This window comes from Pyrus communis, chromosome 2 (genome assembly GCF_963583255.1).
Source record: "Pyrus communis chromosome 2, drPyrComm1.1, whole genome shotgun sequence".
Taxonomy (NCBI): Eukaryota; Viridiplantae; Streptophyta; class Magnoliopsida; order Rosales; family Rosaceae; genus Pyrus; species Pyrus communis.
The window spans coordinates 5,439,424-5,458,058 of record NC_084804.1 but is presented as its reverse complement, the minus strand read 5'-3'; the positions used below and the strand labels follow the sequence as shown (position 1 = coordinate 5,458,058).

The window sequence follows — 18,635 nt, the reverse complement described above, 5'->3', positions numbered from 1 at the left end:
TGCGCAGAACAACAAAGACCACCATTCCCACGTGCCCAACCTGCATATTATTCTAACAGGATCCTTTCTAGATCCTTTTGGTGAGATCATGGAGGTCAATGAGTCGTATCCGTTCATAATATATTATACGGTCAGTTTTTATCAAGTATTATTTATGTTGAATTTTAAATAAAAAATTTAAAATAATTTCTGATAGTATGATATAGGATAAATGAACAGAATTGACGGATTCCGAAATCCTCACAAATAAGATCCGGGTTCCATATTATTACCTCACCCCAAAAAGTTACCGCTTTACCGCGCTGTTACATTACTTCCAGCATAAATACCCAACTGCCTTCCAACTCCTCTCAGAACTCAAAATACAGTGTGTTGAGCAAACCAGCTCCTCAAACCAAAACCTCTCTCTCTCTCTCTCCCTCTCTCCTCCCCCCCCCCCCCCCCCCCTCTTTTTTGTTTCTCTCTCTAGGTTTCATACTTTTTGAGAGAAACCCTACTTCTGAAATCCTACCTGAAAAAGCCTGCTGCTGCGTTTAAACCTCCCATTCAAGGCACTCGCTTTCTGCAATCGTACGGAGATCCATTAATGGCGTCACTGCTCCACTTGAACCTTCAAGCCACAAGCCTTGACCCAACCACAAACACAAACCCTTCGCCAAGTTCTCTGTATTAAAATTTAAAATCGCCTTTCCGCACGTCACAAATTCCCCAGGAATCTTCTGTTTTTCTTCTTCGTATCCGATTCGCCGAAAACTGTTCCTTCGATTCCTCCACAAAATTTATATAAAAAGCCCTCCGCTTATTGATTCTTTCTCGAGGAAATTCGGATTGGGTGTCCATAAAAACGTTTGATTTCTAAGATGTTAGAGCGTGATTCGGATGGTGAAGCAGTAAACTCGAGTCACAGTTCAATGAGCAGTGAAAGCTGCAGCAGCTTCAGCCGCCTCTCGTTCGACGCCGCCGCCGCCGCCACCACCTCCGACCTCGCGGCCGAGACACTAAGCCTCAAGCCTCACCGCTCCTCCGACTTCGCCTACTCCGCCATTCGCTCCAAAAAAACAGCCCTCACTTTCCGCGACTTCCATCTCCACCGACGCATCGGCGCCGGCGACATCGGCACCGTCTACCTCTGCACACTCAGAAGCAGCGACTCTTCAAGTCCGGCCGATCAGGATACCGAGTCTTCGTCTTCCTCGTGCCTTTACGCCATGAAAGTAGTCGACAAGGATGCTCTTGCGATGAAGAAGAAGGTGCAGAGAGCCGAGATGGAGCGAAAGATCCTAAAAATGCTTGACCACCCGTTCTTGCCTACTCTCTACGCCGAGTTCGAAGCCTCGCATTTCTCTTGCATCGTCATGGAGTACTGCTCCGGCGGCGACCTCCACTCCCTCCGCCACAATCAGCCTCAAAAACGCTTCTCCCTCAACTCCGCAAGGTACATTTTTGAATATTCCTCCATTAATTATTTTTTTTAAAAATGACCGCCATTTTCTTTTGTAATTTTGTTTTCTTGTGAATACATTACTCAGATTAGAACATGAGATGTTCTTATCTTGTCTGCTTTATCTCACTGCATAGTCGCCTTCAATCATATTTTTTGGTCCTAATTTTGTTTAACTCGGACGATTCGACTCGGTCTAAACTCGGTTTTTTGTCCGTATATGCAGGTTCTACGCTGCGGAGGTCCTGGTGGCGTTGGAATACCTCCACATGCTGGGAATCATCTACAGGGACCTAAAACCCGAGAACGTGCTGGTCAGATCGGACGGTCACATCATGCTCTCCGACTTTGACCTCTCACTATGCTCGGACGCAATCCCTGCCGTTGAATCACCCGACTCGTATTCCGACTCCGCGTCCTCATCGACCCCATCGTACACCCGCCCGCAGCAGAGGGCAACTCTCACCCCCTTCTCCTGCCTCTCCAACCGGCTGTTCCGGTCGCGCAAGGTCCGGACCCTCTCCCCGAACCGGCTCTTCGTCGCCGAACCGGTGGCCGCCCGGTCGCAGTCCTTCGTTGGGACCCACGAGTACGTGACCCCCGAAGTCGCCTCCGGTCGGTCCCACGGAAACGCCGTCGACTGGTGGGCATTCGGCATCTTCCTCTACGAGTTGGTCTACGGCCGGACGCCGTTCGCGGCTCCATCGAACGAGACCACCCTGCGTAACATTGTGAAAAAACCTCTAACATTCCCAACCTCCGCGCCCTCCAGCGCGCTGGAGGGCCACGCGCGGGACCTCATTTCCGGGTTTCTCAACAAGGACCCGGACCGGCGACTCGGGTCGAAGCGCGGAGCCGCTGACGTCAAGAAGCATCCGTTCTTCAAGGGCATCAACTTGGCGTTGGTACGGTCGCTCACGCCGCCGATGATCCCGGGTTCGATAAGAAGGCAAAACACGACGCCGTATTGCCAGGCCAAGATCGAGGATAGTCGAAATACGAGACAATCGACGGCGTTCGATTACTTCTGAGAAGCAACGGCGGGATGTGCGCCACGCGTTGAGACAACCCTGCCCGATTTTGTGACAGGCCGGTGACAGTTGTATATTCGAGCGGTCTTTTGTTTCCCTTCTTTTTTTCTTTTTTTAAATTTTTTTTTATAGATTTCTTATATTTAGATAAAATATCTGAGAACATGAGAAAGAGAAAAAAAAAGCTGTATTGCCATGTTGGTACGTACACGTATTTTCTCAATTTGACTATTTTACCGTTAAAATGAGAAATATTAGATTAGACCGTCTTATCACGTATTTTGTTTAATTATTCTTCATGTATTATATTTAGACAGTTAAATGGACAAAGCAAATAAAGTAACGTAGAAGGATTCAAGAAAATGATACGGGCAACGTGGCGGTTGATGAGCGAGTTTAAAATGCTTGTTGATATTCTGATAATCGGTTGTGTCACGTACATTATAATGCAATATGCTTGTCGATATTTCATAGTCAGTTGGGTTGCGTACGTCTTAATGCAGCCTGATCTAAGATAAATTTCAAAGCGTAAAACAAGCTACTTTATCCGAAAGAACATTTGACTATTTACATGCAATTAGGGATGCTTGGAACTTGGTCTGCCGAATGTGAGAAGGTCGTACGTTGAAGAAAATTCGTTACTTTTGAATTCCACAATTTCCCACTTTTTCCTTTTGTGTTGTTAATTTTAAAACATTTTTTTCTTATTTTTTCACCGACAACTTGAGTTACTGGTTCCACAGGTCCGAGGTCGGTTCATTTGTATATAGGAAAGAAGAAAAACTTCTAACCCTACCGAATAACTCATCATCAAGCTTCCTAAACCTACTACAAAGAGAGAGCAGCATCCCGGACCCACTTTCGTTGCAACTTAAATAACACATCACATTTTAATTATTTCCATTAATGCTATACTTTTAAAACCAACCACATCGCCCTCATTCACCAATACACGTAACACATCATTTCTTGTTTTAATAATTTCGATTTAATGCTATACGTTTAAACCAACCACAACGCCTGCATTCATAAAAAATTATACGTTGCAACTAGAGATAGATTGGCCAATAAATATTTTTCTATATGTTACGAAAAGTTCTTAGTTGAAGAGAGAAAATATATGATCACACGTATATATGAGATATTGTATGGAAGTATAAATCTCGATTACACGTAAGAATTCTTCCTCCTCCAAACAGACTCTTGCATACAATTAGAGTTAGTGTTCTACAATGAAGATATACTCTCGCTTACAAGTAATAATACTAGAAGACATGGAAATTCGACCACAGGACCTCATGTGTTAATATATTTCAGTTCCATCTGTTTCACTACGAGGAAAAGTAAAGCAACAAAACTTTACATAAATGGTGATGCTATGGAGATCATTCTTTTAGACCATATTTTGTAAATCACATAATTTGACGGTTGATGATTTAAAGAAATAATCTAACCATCAATCATCATATCATGTGGCATACAAAATATGAAGAGTTGAATAAGACTTTTTGTAGGCATTGTCGGGTCGGGAAAGCCCATCAATTTATTAGTCCATTAGCCCATGAAAAACACATGGGATTGTCCGTGGTCACCTGCCAACCAGGCAGCCCTACCAACTATATTAAAAGCTCTGTCCCTTTGTTCAAAACCAAAACAAACAATAATTCCAAGAAAACCCAAAACAATACAAAACCTAGGGTATATACCCAAGATGCTTTGCCAAACCAATGAAATGCCTCCACGTGTTCCCATTTCATGCTGGTCACGTGGAAGCTCCTCTCATGCAAAATTTTAGGGCAGGAGCATGATCCGCCATCTTACTATGCTTCGTACAATATAAGTTTGTTTAAGTTTTAAGTGATTCTGTATCTCTAAATTAATCTTCTTACATTGTTTAGCAAATTTCACTCTGTTGATGTATGTTACGCATTGATGTACTCTTAATTTCAAATTTTCAACTTAATGCTAAAAACCGAAACATGTCACAAGCACAAATAAATAGGAGTTGTGCTACTGATCACAAGTTGTATATGCATACGGATGAACATTGTTTTGATGAAGCGTTCTGAAATCCATTCCATTAACGAGTGATAGACACATTCATACGTGAGCTGCCACAGTGGTTGATTTGCATTTGAAAAAGAAAATTAACATAATTTGATAGTCATAAAGAGAAATGCCAATGAGACTTTTGAAAGTGAGATTATCTGTGAACTCTCTGTCATCTTATATTTTTAGCACATATTGTATAACGTTGACATAAAAATTAACATCAAAATATGAAGTATCAGAGAGCTCAAAGAGAATTCTTCGTGAAATAGATAAGAATCAAAAGACATGTTTGATTAAACAAGATATTCAAAATGAGTGGTGTGAATGGTGATAGCTACCTAGGTGTGCAGTTTCACTATTATCTTCGTGATAGCTAGAGAGATTGATTGAGATGGTTATTGTTATAGTTGTCTTTCCAGAAAAAGTAATGTGAATTGGCAAAGTAACCCCACTTAAATAGTACGTAGAAAGTGGATAAGATAAAATTTACATTCACTGGGAAAAAGAGATTTGGTTAACACTTTCTTTGGATGGAACAATTTTTTCAATGGGGCCAAATGGGTAGTCATCTTGGAATAAACCTTTGACTTGGGTCAAACTTTTTATTGAATATTATCAAGGATAGTGGTAATTACATATTTATTTTTACTCCTTATATATATTTATTAATTTTTAATTATTTATCTTTTTTAATTCATTCGATTCGACGATCGAAAATTAAAAAAAAAATGTATGAGAAGTAAAAAATGAGTGTATAAATAGTATTATCCGCTATCAAAACTAATGTAAACGACTTGTTCTTTGTCCACTAATTTTATAATCAAGGAAAACTGTTGGATTAATTAAGAGCAAAATTCTCATTAAGGATGAGTAAGAACTCTATTCAAGGATGAATAAGAACAGTTTTGATTATAAATATAAAATTTTGATCATAAATATAAAGTTCTATAAATCGACAATGATAATTTTTAATATCCTATTCATCTTTTGACTAGCCATGTATTGTTGATCACTTGAAAGAAAGAAAGATAAAAAGAGAGAAAATGACAATTGAGAGATGATGTTTAGGAAAACAAAATTGCCAGCTACATCAGCATGTATTAAATTGTATGGGTCAACTTTGAAGCCTTGAACATCTTCACCTAACATGCAAACTAAATTATTGTGCATATTTTGGGAAAAATATTCATGACTACAACCGCTTGAATTGATTGTGATGGGTTTATTTCATTGCATTATTATTATCTCAATTTGTGAATCATATGATCATCAAATTCTTTTCTCAAATTATTGTAGCAAAAGGTATAAAAAGAATGGTCACATAAAAACATATGTTGTCACACAATGTGGAGATGCTTGTTTGTTCACGGTTTAGGTTTAGCACTATATTTGAAATTTCTTCAATATTGTCGATATTTTTGAAGAAATATCCAAAAAGTCAGATAAAGATATCGAGGGAGGGTGAAGTCTAAACTTCACTATATATAGAAGTAACTCTTAAATTTCGGCCATCGACCAATTTCGTCGATATTTCCTATGTATCAATTAAATATCGGAGAAATTTTTATATTTCTTCTAAATCAGTGTTTAACATTCTTTAAAGCTTCATTTTAAATTTTGATCATGTCCATCAATATTGAAAGCAACCGATATCAAAATCAAAATTGATATATGCATCGATATTTCTACAAATTTGCATATTGATATTTCTATCGATACCAATATTTTAAACAATGCATATATATATATAAGAAGCTTACTATTAGTCTCCTGGCAAGAAATGTGTTACTAGTGACAATAGTTAAAGTCAATGCGTTCTTATATTCAATCTGATTTGGAATACTCATGCAATTTAGATTAGTTAAAGTAATACTTGTGTAAGAAAAAAAAAGAGTCTGATTCCTTGCCAGATTCTTTTTGTGAATTGTAATTGTCCGTTCATCGTATTTTAAATATTTTTATTTAAAAATAAATATAAACAGTAATTGATAAAAATTAATCGCACAATATACAATGAATGAATATAATTCACAAATTTTTAGAACCATCATCAAAAGAATTCGAAGAGGATCCTGATATAGAAAAAGAAGCTATGAAACCTCATTTTTACAGTCCTATTTCTTGTTTTTTTTCTTTAAAATATAATGATTAATAAGAAAATAAAAAGATAAAAATTTTACAGTCTCACATACCATTGTAAATTCGTATTTAATTGTTTGTATGCAGATCATGGCGCATGCATAACGTCAACGACAGGATACTGACGGGCAGCCCGGTGCTTTGCTTGGCTTAAAGGAACATGGAGTGTCAAGTCAGATCTTTGCCGTACGAATCCGGGTCAAGTCGGTAGGGATCAGTGATGAGGTTTGCGTAAGAAGAGCGTAAGATCAGAGACTCCCTAGCCCCGAGCGAGTCCCACTCGATCTTACAGGCTTACAGCAGAAAAAGGCAATCCTGCCCACTGGTGGCTCAGCCTTTTGCTGCCCCTGCGACGGCGTCGCACGCTCGACTGACTGGTTGTGGTTGGCCGTTTCGAGAATGGAGGGAAGACGAGAGGGTCACGTGAGGTGGGCTTGCACCGGAACTTGTGTCATGCAGAGAGCGACTATATGCGACGAACCCTAGCTCCTCAGTCTCAGTCTCAGCGTAGGGTTAGGGTTCTTAAACTGTGTTCATATGTCAGTCAATTAGACACTATTGATTTCCTGAGCAAACTATTATTAATGGCTTATAAAATTCATAGCCCTGTTCTCGCTGTGCTACGGCCTACATGCTGTGCTCTGTGCTATCAAAGTTTAATTTATACGTAATCAAAAGTGGTTCAAATGGATTGTTTGAGTTCTTTTACGTTAAACGGTTATAGAACTCCAAAATCCGACAAAAATAAGAGTAAGATTGTGTGCAATAAACGTTTTCTTTGATTATAGTAAAACGGAAAACTTTGTTTGTTTGGCTTGGTTTGGGAACGCTCTTTTTTTAAATTTGAATCGTAAATGAAAATATAATTTTCTTAAACTGACCAACTTAGTTCTTTTAATTTAAAAACTTAATTAGAAGGAATTTAAAACTTGAATACTCACCTCCTTAACTAAAAAAAATAGGCGTAGATTATCACACTACGATTTTACCAGTTTGAACTTCTCCTCTTGTTTCTGGGTGAAAATCACTAGTAACGTAATTTTGTACTTTAACCAAACTCATGTCGCTTAAATTTATAAATTTGTGTCTAAGTATATAAAAGTAACATTCGTCACAGCTTTTTACCTTGTTTAAGCACATTTCTTCCCAAATGTCCCTCCATTCCGGGGTTCATATCCTCTCCCCATATTTGTGATTTGGATTTTGCTGACCAAGTTATCTTGACCGTTTGATTCAAATTCTGCGGTGAGAAGTTTTCTTTTCCCCTTATTTCCTTTCCTTCCTTCTTTTTGTGCAGATTTCCCTTCATGTCTTAAACTACATGCATTTACACCTCTAAGTTTTAGTTGATTTTCAAAATGGATAACGAAGTTCTATTTTATTAATTGAGTAAAATGTAGCAATAGTCTCTCAGATTTAATTAAATTGGACTAAAAATCCATTACCATTGGTCCCTTAACTCATCGAAACATGTAATTACGGTCATTTTCGTCAACCCAATCAGAATTTTGTTAAAATGAATTATGTTGGAATAATCATTACTATAATGGGTTAAAGTTGATGTACTATTTCTCCAGTTGAATTAAAATTGAGGGACCATTGATACAATATTTCTTATATGATTCTTCGTATTTGCCCCTTAATTTAGTCTCACGTGCATGCCATATGATTCATTTTGACATAAGTTTTAACAGAGTTGACGAAAATGACTATAATAGTTGCATGTTTTGATAAGTTGAATGATCAATAGTAATGAATTTTTAGTTGATGGATCATTGCTTCAATTGGGTTAAAATTGAAAAACCATTACTACCATTTACTCTTACCAATTTGCACCAAGAAGGTTTTACAATAGTTTTAATTTATGCCTTTTATCTATGTAATCGTGTGATCCTCCATTAAATTGATAATGTGGGAAATGTGAGACTTGCTTCCGGGGAGTTGCATAGAAGCCACAATCACACACTTTGAACCAAACCGTATGATTGGCTGTTGCTTTGGAATATGAAGTTGTTAACGAAGATCCATGTCAGACCCGAGGAAAATAGTTGAGGTTCCATCATAAAATCAATTGACAATATGGAGAGTAGCCCAACCTCTTATAAGCTCATGTAAGGTCTATTCTCTAATCAATGTGTGATTCATTCTCAACACATCTCCTCACGTGTGGTGAAATTTTAAGCCTAACACATGAACAACTCAACGAGATAACGTGGAGCGCATGTGGCCGTTTGGCTTCACACATGGGATAACTTGTGTCTAATACTATGAAAAAAATTGAGGTTCCACCATAAAAACAATTAACCATATAAGAAGTAGTCTACCCTTTTATAAGCCCATGCAAGTGCCGATCCCACTCTTGCCATGTCACCATCTTGAGAGAAGACTCATCCACCGAGAACTAAATCACCACTAGATGGAAGAGACCCCTTCTCTAGAAGACCACCTCTCTAGAGTGCTATACGGATGACCACCTCTCTAGAGTACTCTACCGACCACTGCCTCTTAAAACTCTATACGGACGATCGTCTCTCCAGAGTGCTCTATGAAAGACTCTCCTGAGTGCTTTCGTTGAAGATCGCCCTTGAGCACTCTTCTAATAGACAACCATCGAACAAAGACCCTTAATCAAAGACTAGATATTTGTTGGTCCTTATACAAGATACAATTATTGACGAGTTTGTTGTCAAAACTCGACCATGATACACTGTTTATCTTCTTTAATACAATACTTTTAGACAACTGGGTACCATCCCTTTGCGCTTATCTCTCTTCTCACGCGACTGTAGTTACATAAACAGATAGACAACAAACATTAAGATAAGGTAAGTAGACATTAAGCCTTTCATGGCGATAGTACATAGGTAAACAGGACGTTGAAAAGCTAAAATCTTAACACTTGTCTGATAAATAAAATGCAGCCAGCAAACTGCAAACTGCAAAGCATAAGAAAAGACTACCGAAAATTTTCAGCTCTTGAGAATCTAAGGAGAATAATGTTACTACAAACCAAGAAATAGAACCGTCACTACGATGGATGAAGCTTCACAGAAACTCTGGAAGAAAAATGATCAGGCCACACACATCACTCCCAATTCAGGTCCCTCATGATCAGTTGATCACCATACAAACCAATCAATCACTACTATCATAATTTCCGTACGGATCCCACCAGTGTCGTACAGGGCTTTCACGACGACTTATTGTTGATTACGCCAATCAATTGAAGGGCTAAATTCATAGCCAGCAATGGAATCATTAGGAAGCAGCGGCTTTTTAATTCGTTCAGCGCATATTCTTCCCAAATCTCCCCCGAGATCAAGATTGAAACAATGCCGCAGATCAAGTGACTCGAGATGAGGACAACCATCTAGAATCTTCTTCAAGCGCTCATTAGTTATCTGATTCCCAAACAGCTGGAGGTGGCGCACACCAGGCATCGTTTGAGCTGCAGCAATTGCATCTTCATCTCTATTCAAAGAGAATTCATCATCACTATCATCATTGAACCAGTCGTCTGGGTACTTGTGCCACTCATTGTTCACTTTCAATGATTTCAAAAGAGGGCAAGAGCGCCCAATCAGTTTCAGAGACCTATGCGTAATATTTTTGCATAATGTTAAGTCAATGTCCTCCACCATTGGAAATTTTGAAACAACTTCAGACAATCCCTCATCGCAAATGCCATAGCAACACACAATTCGGAGCCTTCTGATTTTACTCGAACTGTTGAAAGAATTTAGATGAATGTGTTAGCCGTTACATTAAGGAAAAAAAATACACCAAAAGAAGCTAAACATCACCATAATTATTCATTGAACGAACATGCATAATTTGGGAGTTGATAAAAGTTCACCAAGAACATAATCCACAACGCCTTTCTTCACAGTCAATTATACCCCCTTCAAAACCGTTGATGCATCGAACCAAAATGGGGCCAGAGGTTAAAAGAGAATACAGAAGACTATACTTCTATAAACCCTGAAACCTTACCAGACTACAGGCTCGATTAGATAACCCTCCAACTTATCAATTTTTAAATGTTCAGAAGACGTCTGGTGGATCGTACCATTTCAGCTCAGATTTATACCTCTGAACTCAGGAAAAGGGAAGTGGAATAAATCATAGAACATCTAAATGTTTGATAAAAATTTCGGTTTCTTATCAAAACAAAAAGAACATATGATTCATATTGCTCTAAAAAATGTCATATAACCTAAGAAACCACAGTTACAGACAATAACATCTTCCAAACAGAATCCCAAATCAAACTTAAAATATAAGACAAACAAATAAATATATTACCTATTTGTGATATACTGAAGCAGCTCAAATTCGCCAAATCACTCAATATTGATATCGACCAAATTGCCAGCACTAAGATTTACGGCATGGCGGCACATCCTATCAAGGCTATACCGCAGGTCAGGATCACCATAGTGTGCCACATCCGAGGGTCCTTACAGATTCTGCGCCACTTCATGCTCACCTTCTGAGCATTCTCTAGGATGTCGACAGTTCCCAAACGTGACAGTATTGAAAATGTAATGTCGTCTGGGAGTTCGGTCCACCTATGACAGAAACCATCATATCTAGCAGCAAATTCATAGCCCTTGGTGGAATCATTGGGAAGCCACGACTTTTTAATTCGTTCAATGCATCTTATCTCCAAATCTCCCCCCAAACTGAGATTGAAACAATGGCGCAGATTAAGTGACTTGAGATGAGGACAGCAATCAAGAATCTTCCTGAAGCCATCATCTGACATTTTATTCCCAAAAAGTTGGAGGTGGATTAACCCAGGCATCGTTCGTGCTATAGCAAGTGCATCTGAATCATCTGGTTTGTTGTAAGGAGCAGGTGGCCGAGGCTCCCCATTGCTGTCATAATCATCATCAGAGTCATCATCCCAGATTCTAAACTACTCTTTGTTCAATTTGAATGATGTCAAACTACTTGGACAGATTTACACGAGAGTTGACATAATGAGATGTCAAGATCGTGTAACAGGGAAAGTCTCTTAGCCATTTTACTCAATCCCTCATCGGTTATTTCATGTGCTATCTGAAGTCGTCTGATTCCATTTGATCTATAAAGGTTATGAATGAAAATGTTAGCCGTTACATAAATACAGAAAAGCATTGGCTTTTTAGCCAAAAAGGTCTCGGAGATTGACATAACTCCTTACTTTGATTCTTGAGATTAGAAACCGATAGAAGTGGTCATGAGTATATTAAATTGAGGATATTTTTGTCATTTTAATCTTATTTAAGAGAGATACTTTACGTAAGAACCAAAATGAACCAAATTGATTGACGTTGATCAAACTTATGAACCACTTCTATCAATTTTAAATTTTAAGACCAAAGTAAAGACTTATGACAATCATAGACCATTTTGGCTAAAAAGCCATTTGAAGAAATTCTACATCAAACATAGTAATTCAACAAAATGAACATACATAGATTCGAACACATATGCAGTTTTATAATTCCGAAAAAATCAGAGATAACAAAATGTTTACATTAATTTCTAAAATAATATCGACAAAATTACAACAATTTAAAAGGAGGCAGCGTAAATGAAGATACGATTCATACATGTTACTCTAAAAAGTAATATTTTCAGTTTAATCAGTTTACCTAAGAGCGATATATCGGAGGAGATCATCGGTGCCGAAGTACTCGATATTGATATCGACCAAACCGCCGCGGCTCATATCAACAGCGTGGCGGCACATCTTCTCCATGTCGTAAGGAAGTTCATCGTCGAAATCCCCATCATTGCGCATGTCGATAGTGCGCCACATCAGCGGGTCCTTGAACACCGTGCGCCATTTCATGCACACCTTATGAGCGGACTCCAGAATTTCGATCGCTCCCAGCCGCGAGAGTATGGACGACGTGATTTCGTCAGGGAGTTCGGTCCAGTTTCGGAAGTTTCCCTTCTGGGACTGGGGGGTTCCCGATGAGGAAGAGGCCACAGACGGCGGCGATTAGGGTATGCAATTTTGGTTTGGGGATTCTCTGGGAAGAAGAGGTTCAAATTTTCAATAAAGCGGTTTCCCGGAGAAATGGAGTGAGAGCGGATTCTGTGCGGTTAAATAGTGAGAGTGAACAAATATTTGGGCGGGACCGTCGATTTTCCGGTTATTGTTTGGGTTTCTTATCCAGGCTTTATGTTTGGGCTATGGACTTTGGCGGGTCATAACAACTTAACAAGTAAAATGAAGAAATACATATTTATGATGTGTCATTCGATTCTTAATCGAATTGAAATCTTCTGATATTTTGTCTTATTCAACATTTTTGGCAAGCTCTTTTTCAATGTAAACAATCATTCAATCTGCTAAAAATCAATCAGCTTCAGACTAAGAGTCAAAGAAGAGATGTCTATGTCAGAGTGTTTATTTGGCAAGAGGTGTAGCCTACTGATTTTTAGACTTAAAAAATGTCTAGTCTAGCCTGTAATTCTGTATGGAATTGACGAGCATCTTTCACGAGTTATGAGTGAATGCATTAAATGGTGAAATACTACAATTTACTAAGAGCCGTGTATGATAGTAATGACATTGAATTCTTTTTATTTTTTTTAATTCAATACTATAAATTTTTAGCATTAGTTAAAGTTATTAGTTTTTTTTAGCATTTTAAATACTTTATTGTTTTATATTCTCTAAAAGCAAATTTAAATAATTTTTAGCGTTAGTCAAAGTTATCAGTTAGTTTTTTTTTTTTTTTTTTTTTTTTTTTTTTGAGAACCAGAAATTTTCATTATCAGGGCAAAGATGCCAAAAGTACAAACAAAAGCCTATTGCGAGGCAAGCAAAATAACAAGGATGAAAATTAAGCAGTGTAAGGGGATGAAAGAGAGCCCGATGCTGCTACCAAAGTTAACACGTCACCCCTTACACTACTAATACATAAATTAAGGAGGGCAAGGTAACTCATCATTGTTTAGTATATAAACAAGAGAAGATGGGGTCAATCGATCCAAATAAAGTCACACATTTCTAAACATCTTTGTGACGCCAGGTGGTCAGCCGCCATATTAGCTGATCTTGAGATCTAAGACCAGCGATGGTCTTGAAATGATTCTCCTAGTTTTTAGCTCTGTACTAGAGTGGGAAAAGCCTCCCAACTGCTAGTTGTTAGCGTATCCTTAAGGCATGAAATTGACTCCGACGAATCAGATTAAATGACAACTGAGTTTAGACCCAAGGAAATACCCAACTCACACCTATAAAGAATGGCTAATGCCTCAACCGCCACAATGCAAAGAACATAAATATGGTATCTATGAGCTGCAACGAAACTACCATTTACGTCCAGTGCAACAACCCCAGAAAACCACGTATTTGTAGCAGCCAACCAACTGCCATCGACATTATTTTTTGACAAACTAGGGGCACGGTGGAAACCATCGCGCTGTCGCAGGGGTGTCGTGGCTACTTGACTCCAAATTCATAGCGGGAACATGAGAAGCCTTCGCAAATGCGCTGGAATTGGTGGAAATGGCCGCATGCACCTGTCTCAGGTTAATTGGTTGTTGTTGGAAAAGAAAGCAACATCTGACTTTCCATATATGCCAACATGAGAAAGCAACATAAGACATGACTCATCCCTAATTGCATTTGGAGCCACTATTGGAGTTGATAAGAGCAATAATCCAGTTAGCCCAAATTGTGATTTTGAGCCACTATTGGAGCTGACAAGACATGATTCAGACTTTTGGCTGGGTTAGGACAATAAAAAATTGGGTAAAGTACAAAAAACTACCTCAACTATTAGTGTCACAACACTTTCATTCCTCATCTTTTAGAATTGACAATGTCATACCTCATTTTTAGAATTTGGTCCAATGTTATACCTTCCGTTACTTGGCCATTTACTTTTCAGTTAAATGCTGACGTGGCTTGATTCGAAACCCATTTTCTATTAAAAATTTAATAAAATATTACTAAAAATAAAATAAAAAAAATAATATTTTTTTAAATAATAAGGAAAAGTAAAAAAAAAAAAAAAAAAAATCCAATACAACCCTCTATTGGTCCCTTCCCAACCCCCTCTCTCTCCCCATCTTCATCTTCTTCCCTTCTTAATCTTCAACCAAAAAAAGAAAAAAATTTGAAAACCCATTAACACCACCACCCCCTGCGCATGCGCGCGTGGGGGCAGAAGAAGAAGAGGAAGGAAAAAAAAAAAAAATCCAACCTAACCCAATTCGCCCACCACCCCCCCCCCCCCCCCCAACCCTCTGCAACCTAGAAAGAAGAAGAAGAAGAAGAAGAAGGAAAAAAAAAAAAAAAAAACCCAACCCAGTTTGTCCCCTCCCCCACCCCCTGCCAACCCCAAATCCACCACTCTCATCCATTCTCCACATCATCTTCTGCACCCATCCTCCATTTTCTCCGCGCACCCATCCTTTATTTTTATTTTTATTTTGGGTTGCAGTAGGGAGAAGAGGGGGTAGGGAGGGGGAAGACAAATTGAGGGTGGGCGCGGGCGGAAGACAAATTGGAAACTTTTTTTTTTTTTAGGGGGTTGTAGGTGGGGGGAAGAAGATGAAGATGGGGAGAAGGTAGAGGAGGGGGGAAGGGGGTGGGACGAACGAGGGTTTTTTTTTTTTTAAATACTTATTATTATTATTTTAATATTTAAAAATATTAAATATTTTTTTTTGTTTTTAATAATATTTTAATGACTTTTTAATAGAAAGTGGGTCTCGAATCAAGTTACGTCAGCATTTAACTGAAAAGTAAATTGCCAAGTAATGGAAGGTATAACATTGGACCAAATTTTAAAGATGACGTATGACATTGTCAATTTTAAAATATGAGGTATGAAAGTGTCGTACCACCAATAGTTGAGGTAGTTTTTTGTACTTTACCCTAAAAAAATTATATAGTAGCCCAACTAATTAGTATTTTTAATGTTAAAGAACTCTGTCTCTCTCTCTCCCCCTCTCTCTGCTATAGCCCATCATAGCCTTATACTTGGCTCTGCTAGCGCTAATAATAATTGCACCACAACTTTTTTTGAAGTAGCAATAACATCTTAAGAAAACTAACGACTCTGATTAGACTCTGATTATAAAATTTAATTGTCCAGTGTAAATACATTAATTGCTAGTTGGTAGACAAGACGACGTAAGCATGTATATTTTTTTCCTTTATACAAGCATAAGTTTTGAAGCAACCTCACAGAGTGCAAAGGGTACGAAGGAGCGTAGCAGACGGACCACAAATGAATATAATCCAGATGATAATCTTTATCTAAATGCTGATTTAGTATTACTGTGCTTTGAAAAAAAAAACTGCTTTTGTTGTTGTGAGAATAAGCAGCTGTGAAATTAAGCAACATAATGTTTGGTAAACTTTTTTGTAAAAGTAATTTTGGAAGAAAAAGCAGTATTATAGTGTTTGGTAAACTTTTATGTAAAACAAATGTGACTGTGTAAAATGATCAAAAAGGGTATAACACTAGATATGTCATTAATTTAATTTTCTTAACAAATAAAGATGAATTACTAAATATACTTGCTTGATCTTAATATATTCTTTTTCCCCACGATTATTAGCATTTTTCCCACTGGATATTTGCTACGTAACAAGATTTTGTTATTTTTTAATCATTTTATTAGTATTTTATTATTATTAATTCAGATATTTTCCCCCATTAAAACCCTTTCCACCAAAATCATTGAAAAAGTCCAACTCCCAGAGAGTTCCCCATGAACCTGCATCTTTCCACTCTCCCTAAAAACCTCACCGACTTCACCAAAAAATAATGATTTTTTTTTGTCCATCAATCTGCGTCCAAATCCGAAGGCACGAACCAACTACAAAGCCCACACTCTGCTGCTGCAACATCGAATTAGACACAGTCAAACCCAGATCATCAAATCTGCAACCTCTAGTTCGAAGCCATACCTACAATCTCTGCCATCGAACTTGAACGAAGCTCAAATCAAATAAAGCCTAAATTGCTTGTTGCTGCACCACGAATCTGAATCTCACAAACCCAATTCGCATTCTAACGAAGTCCCAGTTGGAGTTGCGGAGGCGCATGCTTGGATCTAATCTCACAAACCCAGTTGGAGTTGGGGAGGCGCATGCTTGGAGACGACGAAGCGTTGGAGACGGTCATGGAAGTTGGGTCACTATGGCCAGCTCCGACGATCGTGGATCGCCGTGTCAGGTTGAAACAGGGTGCTGACGATTTCGTCAATTTGCCCCATTTGATCTCCATGAGTCGGTTGATTTCAGGTCCTTTCCTTGGATGTAACAATTACTAATTTGGTTTTTCGGGAACAAAAATTGCTGCTTTTATGTTTTTGATTAATATATTTATCTTTTGAAGTTTGAGAATTTGGAACTGGTATGCAGGATGATTCAATCTTCAAACCTAGCAAGAAGGAGAAACGGAGGAGGGTATTTTTGAGATTGTGAAAGTTTCATTAAAATTCTATAGTTCACCCGCCTCTTAAAAAAAAAGCTGGTTTTGAGAAGCAGGATGTTGCCACTTTTCAGCTTAAAATGACAATTACTTTCAAAATAAGCGAAGTTACCAAACACAAATTTTACTCTAACTTTTTTTCATCCTGCTTTTTTTTAAGCACCTCAATGCCAAACTAGGGTTTAATCATGGTGTAAAACATGGTATTCCTAGCATTTCCCTATTAAAAAACTATCGACTTTGTATACAAATGGCTACTTTTCAATGTAGGCTGATTTCAGACTAGTAAAGAAATTGATTGAGCGAACAAAACAAGATGAAATAAATGAAAGATATTTCTCAATTGAAATTCTCGAGTTATTATTATAAGTGGTTTAGTTATGTCCATCCATGGACAGAGATAGAAACACTTTTTAGTGGAGGCAACTTTGAATGATGAAATAAATTGAAATTCGATAGAATGTTATCAACTTATTGTTCAACTATATGATTTTGAATGACTGGTGTTTAATATGCTAAAATTGTAAACCATTAGCTAAATAAAAAGTAACATGACTAAGAAGGGTGAGATGGTAGGAATAATATTGAATGTGAGAGAAAAGTTTATCTTTTTGGTTAGAGTAATTTTCCATCGCATAAAGAGTTGAGTGTTGACAACTGCCTCATATATGCATATGCATATGCTGAATTCGTCCATGTGTCCATCACATGTCATTATAACCCCATTGTATTACAAAATCTGTTGCTATTGATAACGGTAGAAATGTCGAAGATCTTATATGATGTATGGTGTACCTTTCAATTTGACCCACATTATGTTCTTTGCAATTTTCCATTTTTATCGTCTTCTTTTTTGCCGCTACTAAAAATTCCGGTAGTGATTTGAACAGAAAAACAATCGTGTATATATGGACAAGAATGATCGCGATAAATCAAAGTTTTGTCGAATATATCCAAGATAATGTGACTGATTTGTAAGAAACATATTTAACTGATTGATTAGCATTTAATTTAGCTTCTACGTCTAGCTGACGATGACACAAAAATAGACAGCCAATGCTCACTGTTTCATTATTATTTTGTCTCACTATAGTTGGTGATTAAAACCAAATTGTAGCCAGAGACATCGGCTTAAAAAAGTCATGTATCGTGGTCCCATCGGCTTAAAAAAGTCGAGTATAGTAAGAGAAACGATGAGATGACTTTTTTTTACAGTTTAACGTTAATTTTTGTATCAATATTGTAAAATATTATGCAAAAAAATATGGGAGAGTAGAAAATTCATGAAGAGTCACACTTTGAGAGAATTCACTTAACATTTCTCTAGTAGTAAAATAAGAGTCGAACAAAAGTGGCCAAGAATCTTAATTTGAGAAAGGTGGAAAAAATTGAGAACTCGGAGGATATAGTCCTTGAAATCAGAATAAAAATAAGGGTGAACGGTTGATTTAGTTCCTGAATTATCCTCTCAGTGAAAATTAGGTTTCTTAATTATTTTTTCAGTAAAATAAGTCT

General features: G+C 37.7%; 1 protein-coding gene and 1 pseudogene across 1 annotated transcript; one reads left to right on the top strand and one right to left on the bottom strand.

The window, feature by feature from the left end:
• The first annotated feature begins 444 nt into the window (after nucleotides 1-444).
• Nucleotides 445-2,732, top strand: LOC137726273 (protein kinase PINOID-like). Its single transcript, XM_068465173.1, has 2 exons — nucleotides 445-1,435; nucleotides 1,668-2,732. Exons 1-2 carry the CDS (start codon nucleotides 861-863, stop codon nucleotides 2,470-2,472), a joined length of 1,380 nt encoding a protein of 459 aa, XP_068321274.1. The 5' UTR covers nucleotides 445-860; the 3' UTR covers nucleotides 2,473-2,732.
• A 6,634-nt stretch (nucleotides 2,733-9,366) lies between these two features.
• LOC137724603 (putative F-box/LRR-repeat protein 23) lies at nucleotides 9,367-12,658 on the bottom strand (annotated as a pseudogene).
• Between the last annotated feature and the right edge of the window lie 5,977 nt (nucleotides 12,659-18,635).

Bases quoted from the DNA above. Each gene is read 5' to 3' on its own strand.
- LOC137726273 (XM_068465173.1), top strand. From the start codon at position 861: ATGTTAGAGCGTGATTCGGATGGTGAAGCAGTAAACTCGAGTCACAGT. The intron at 1,436-1,667 runs GTACATTTTTGA...CCGTATATGCAG, and splicing joins TTCTCCCTCAACTCCGCAAG to GTTCTACGCTGCGGAGGTCC.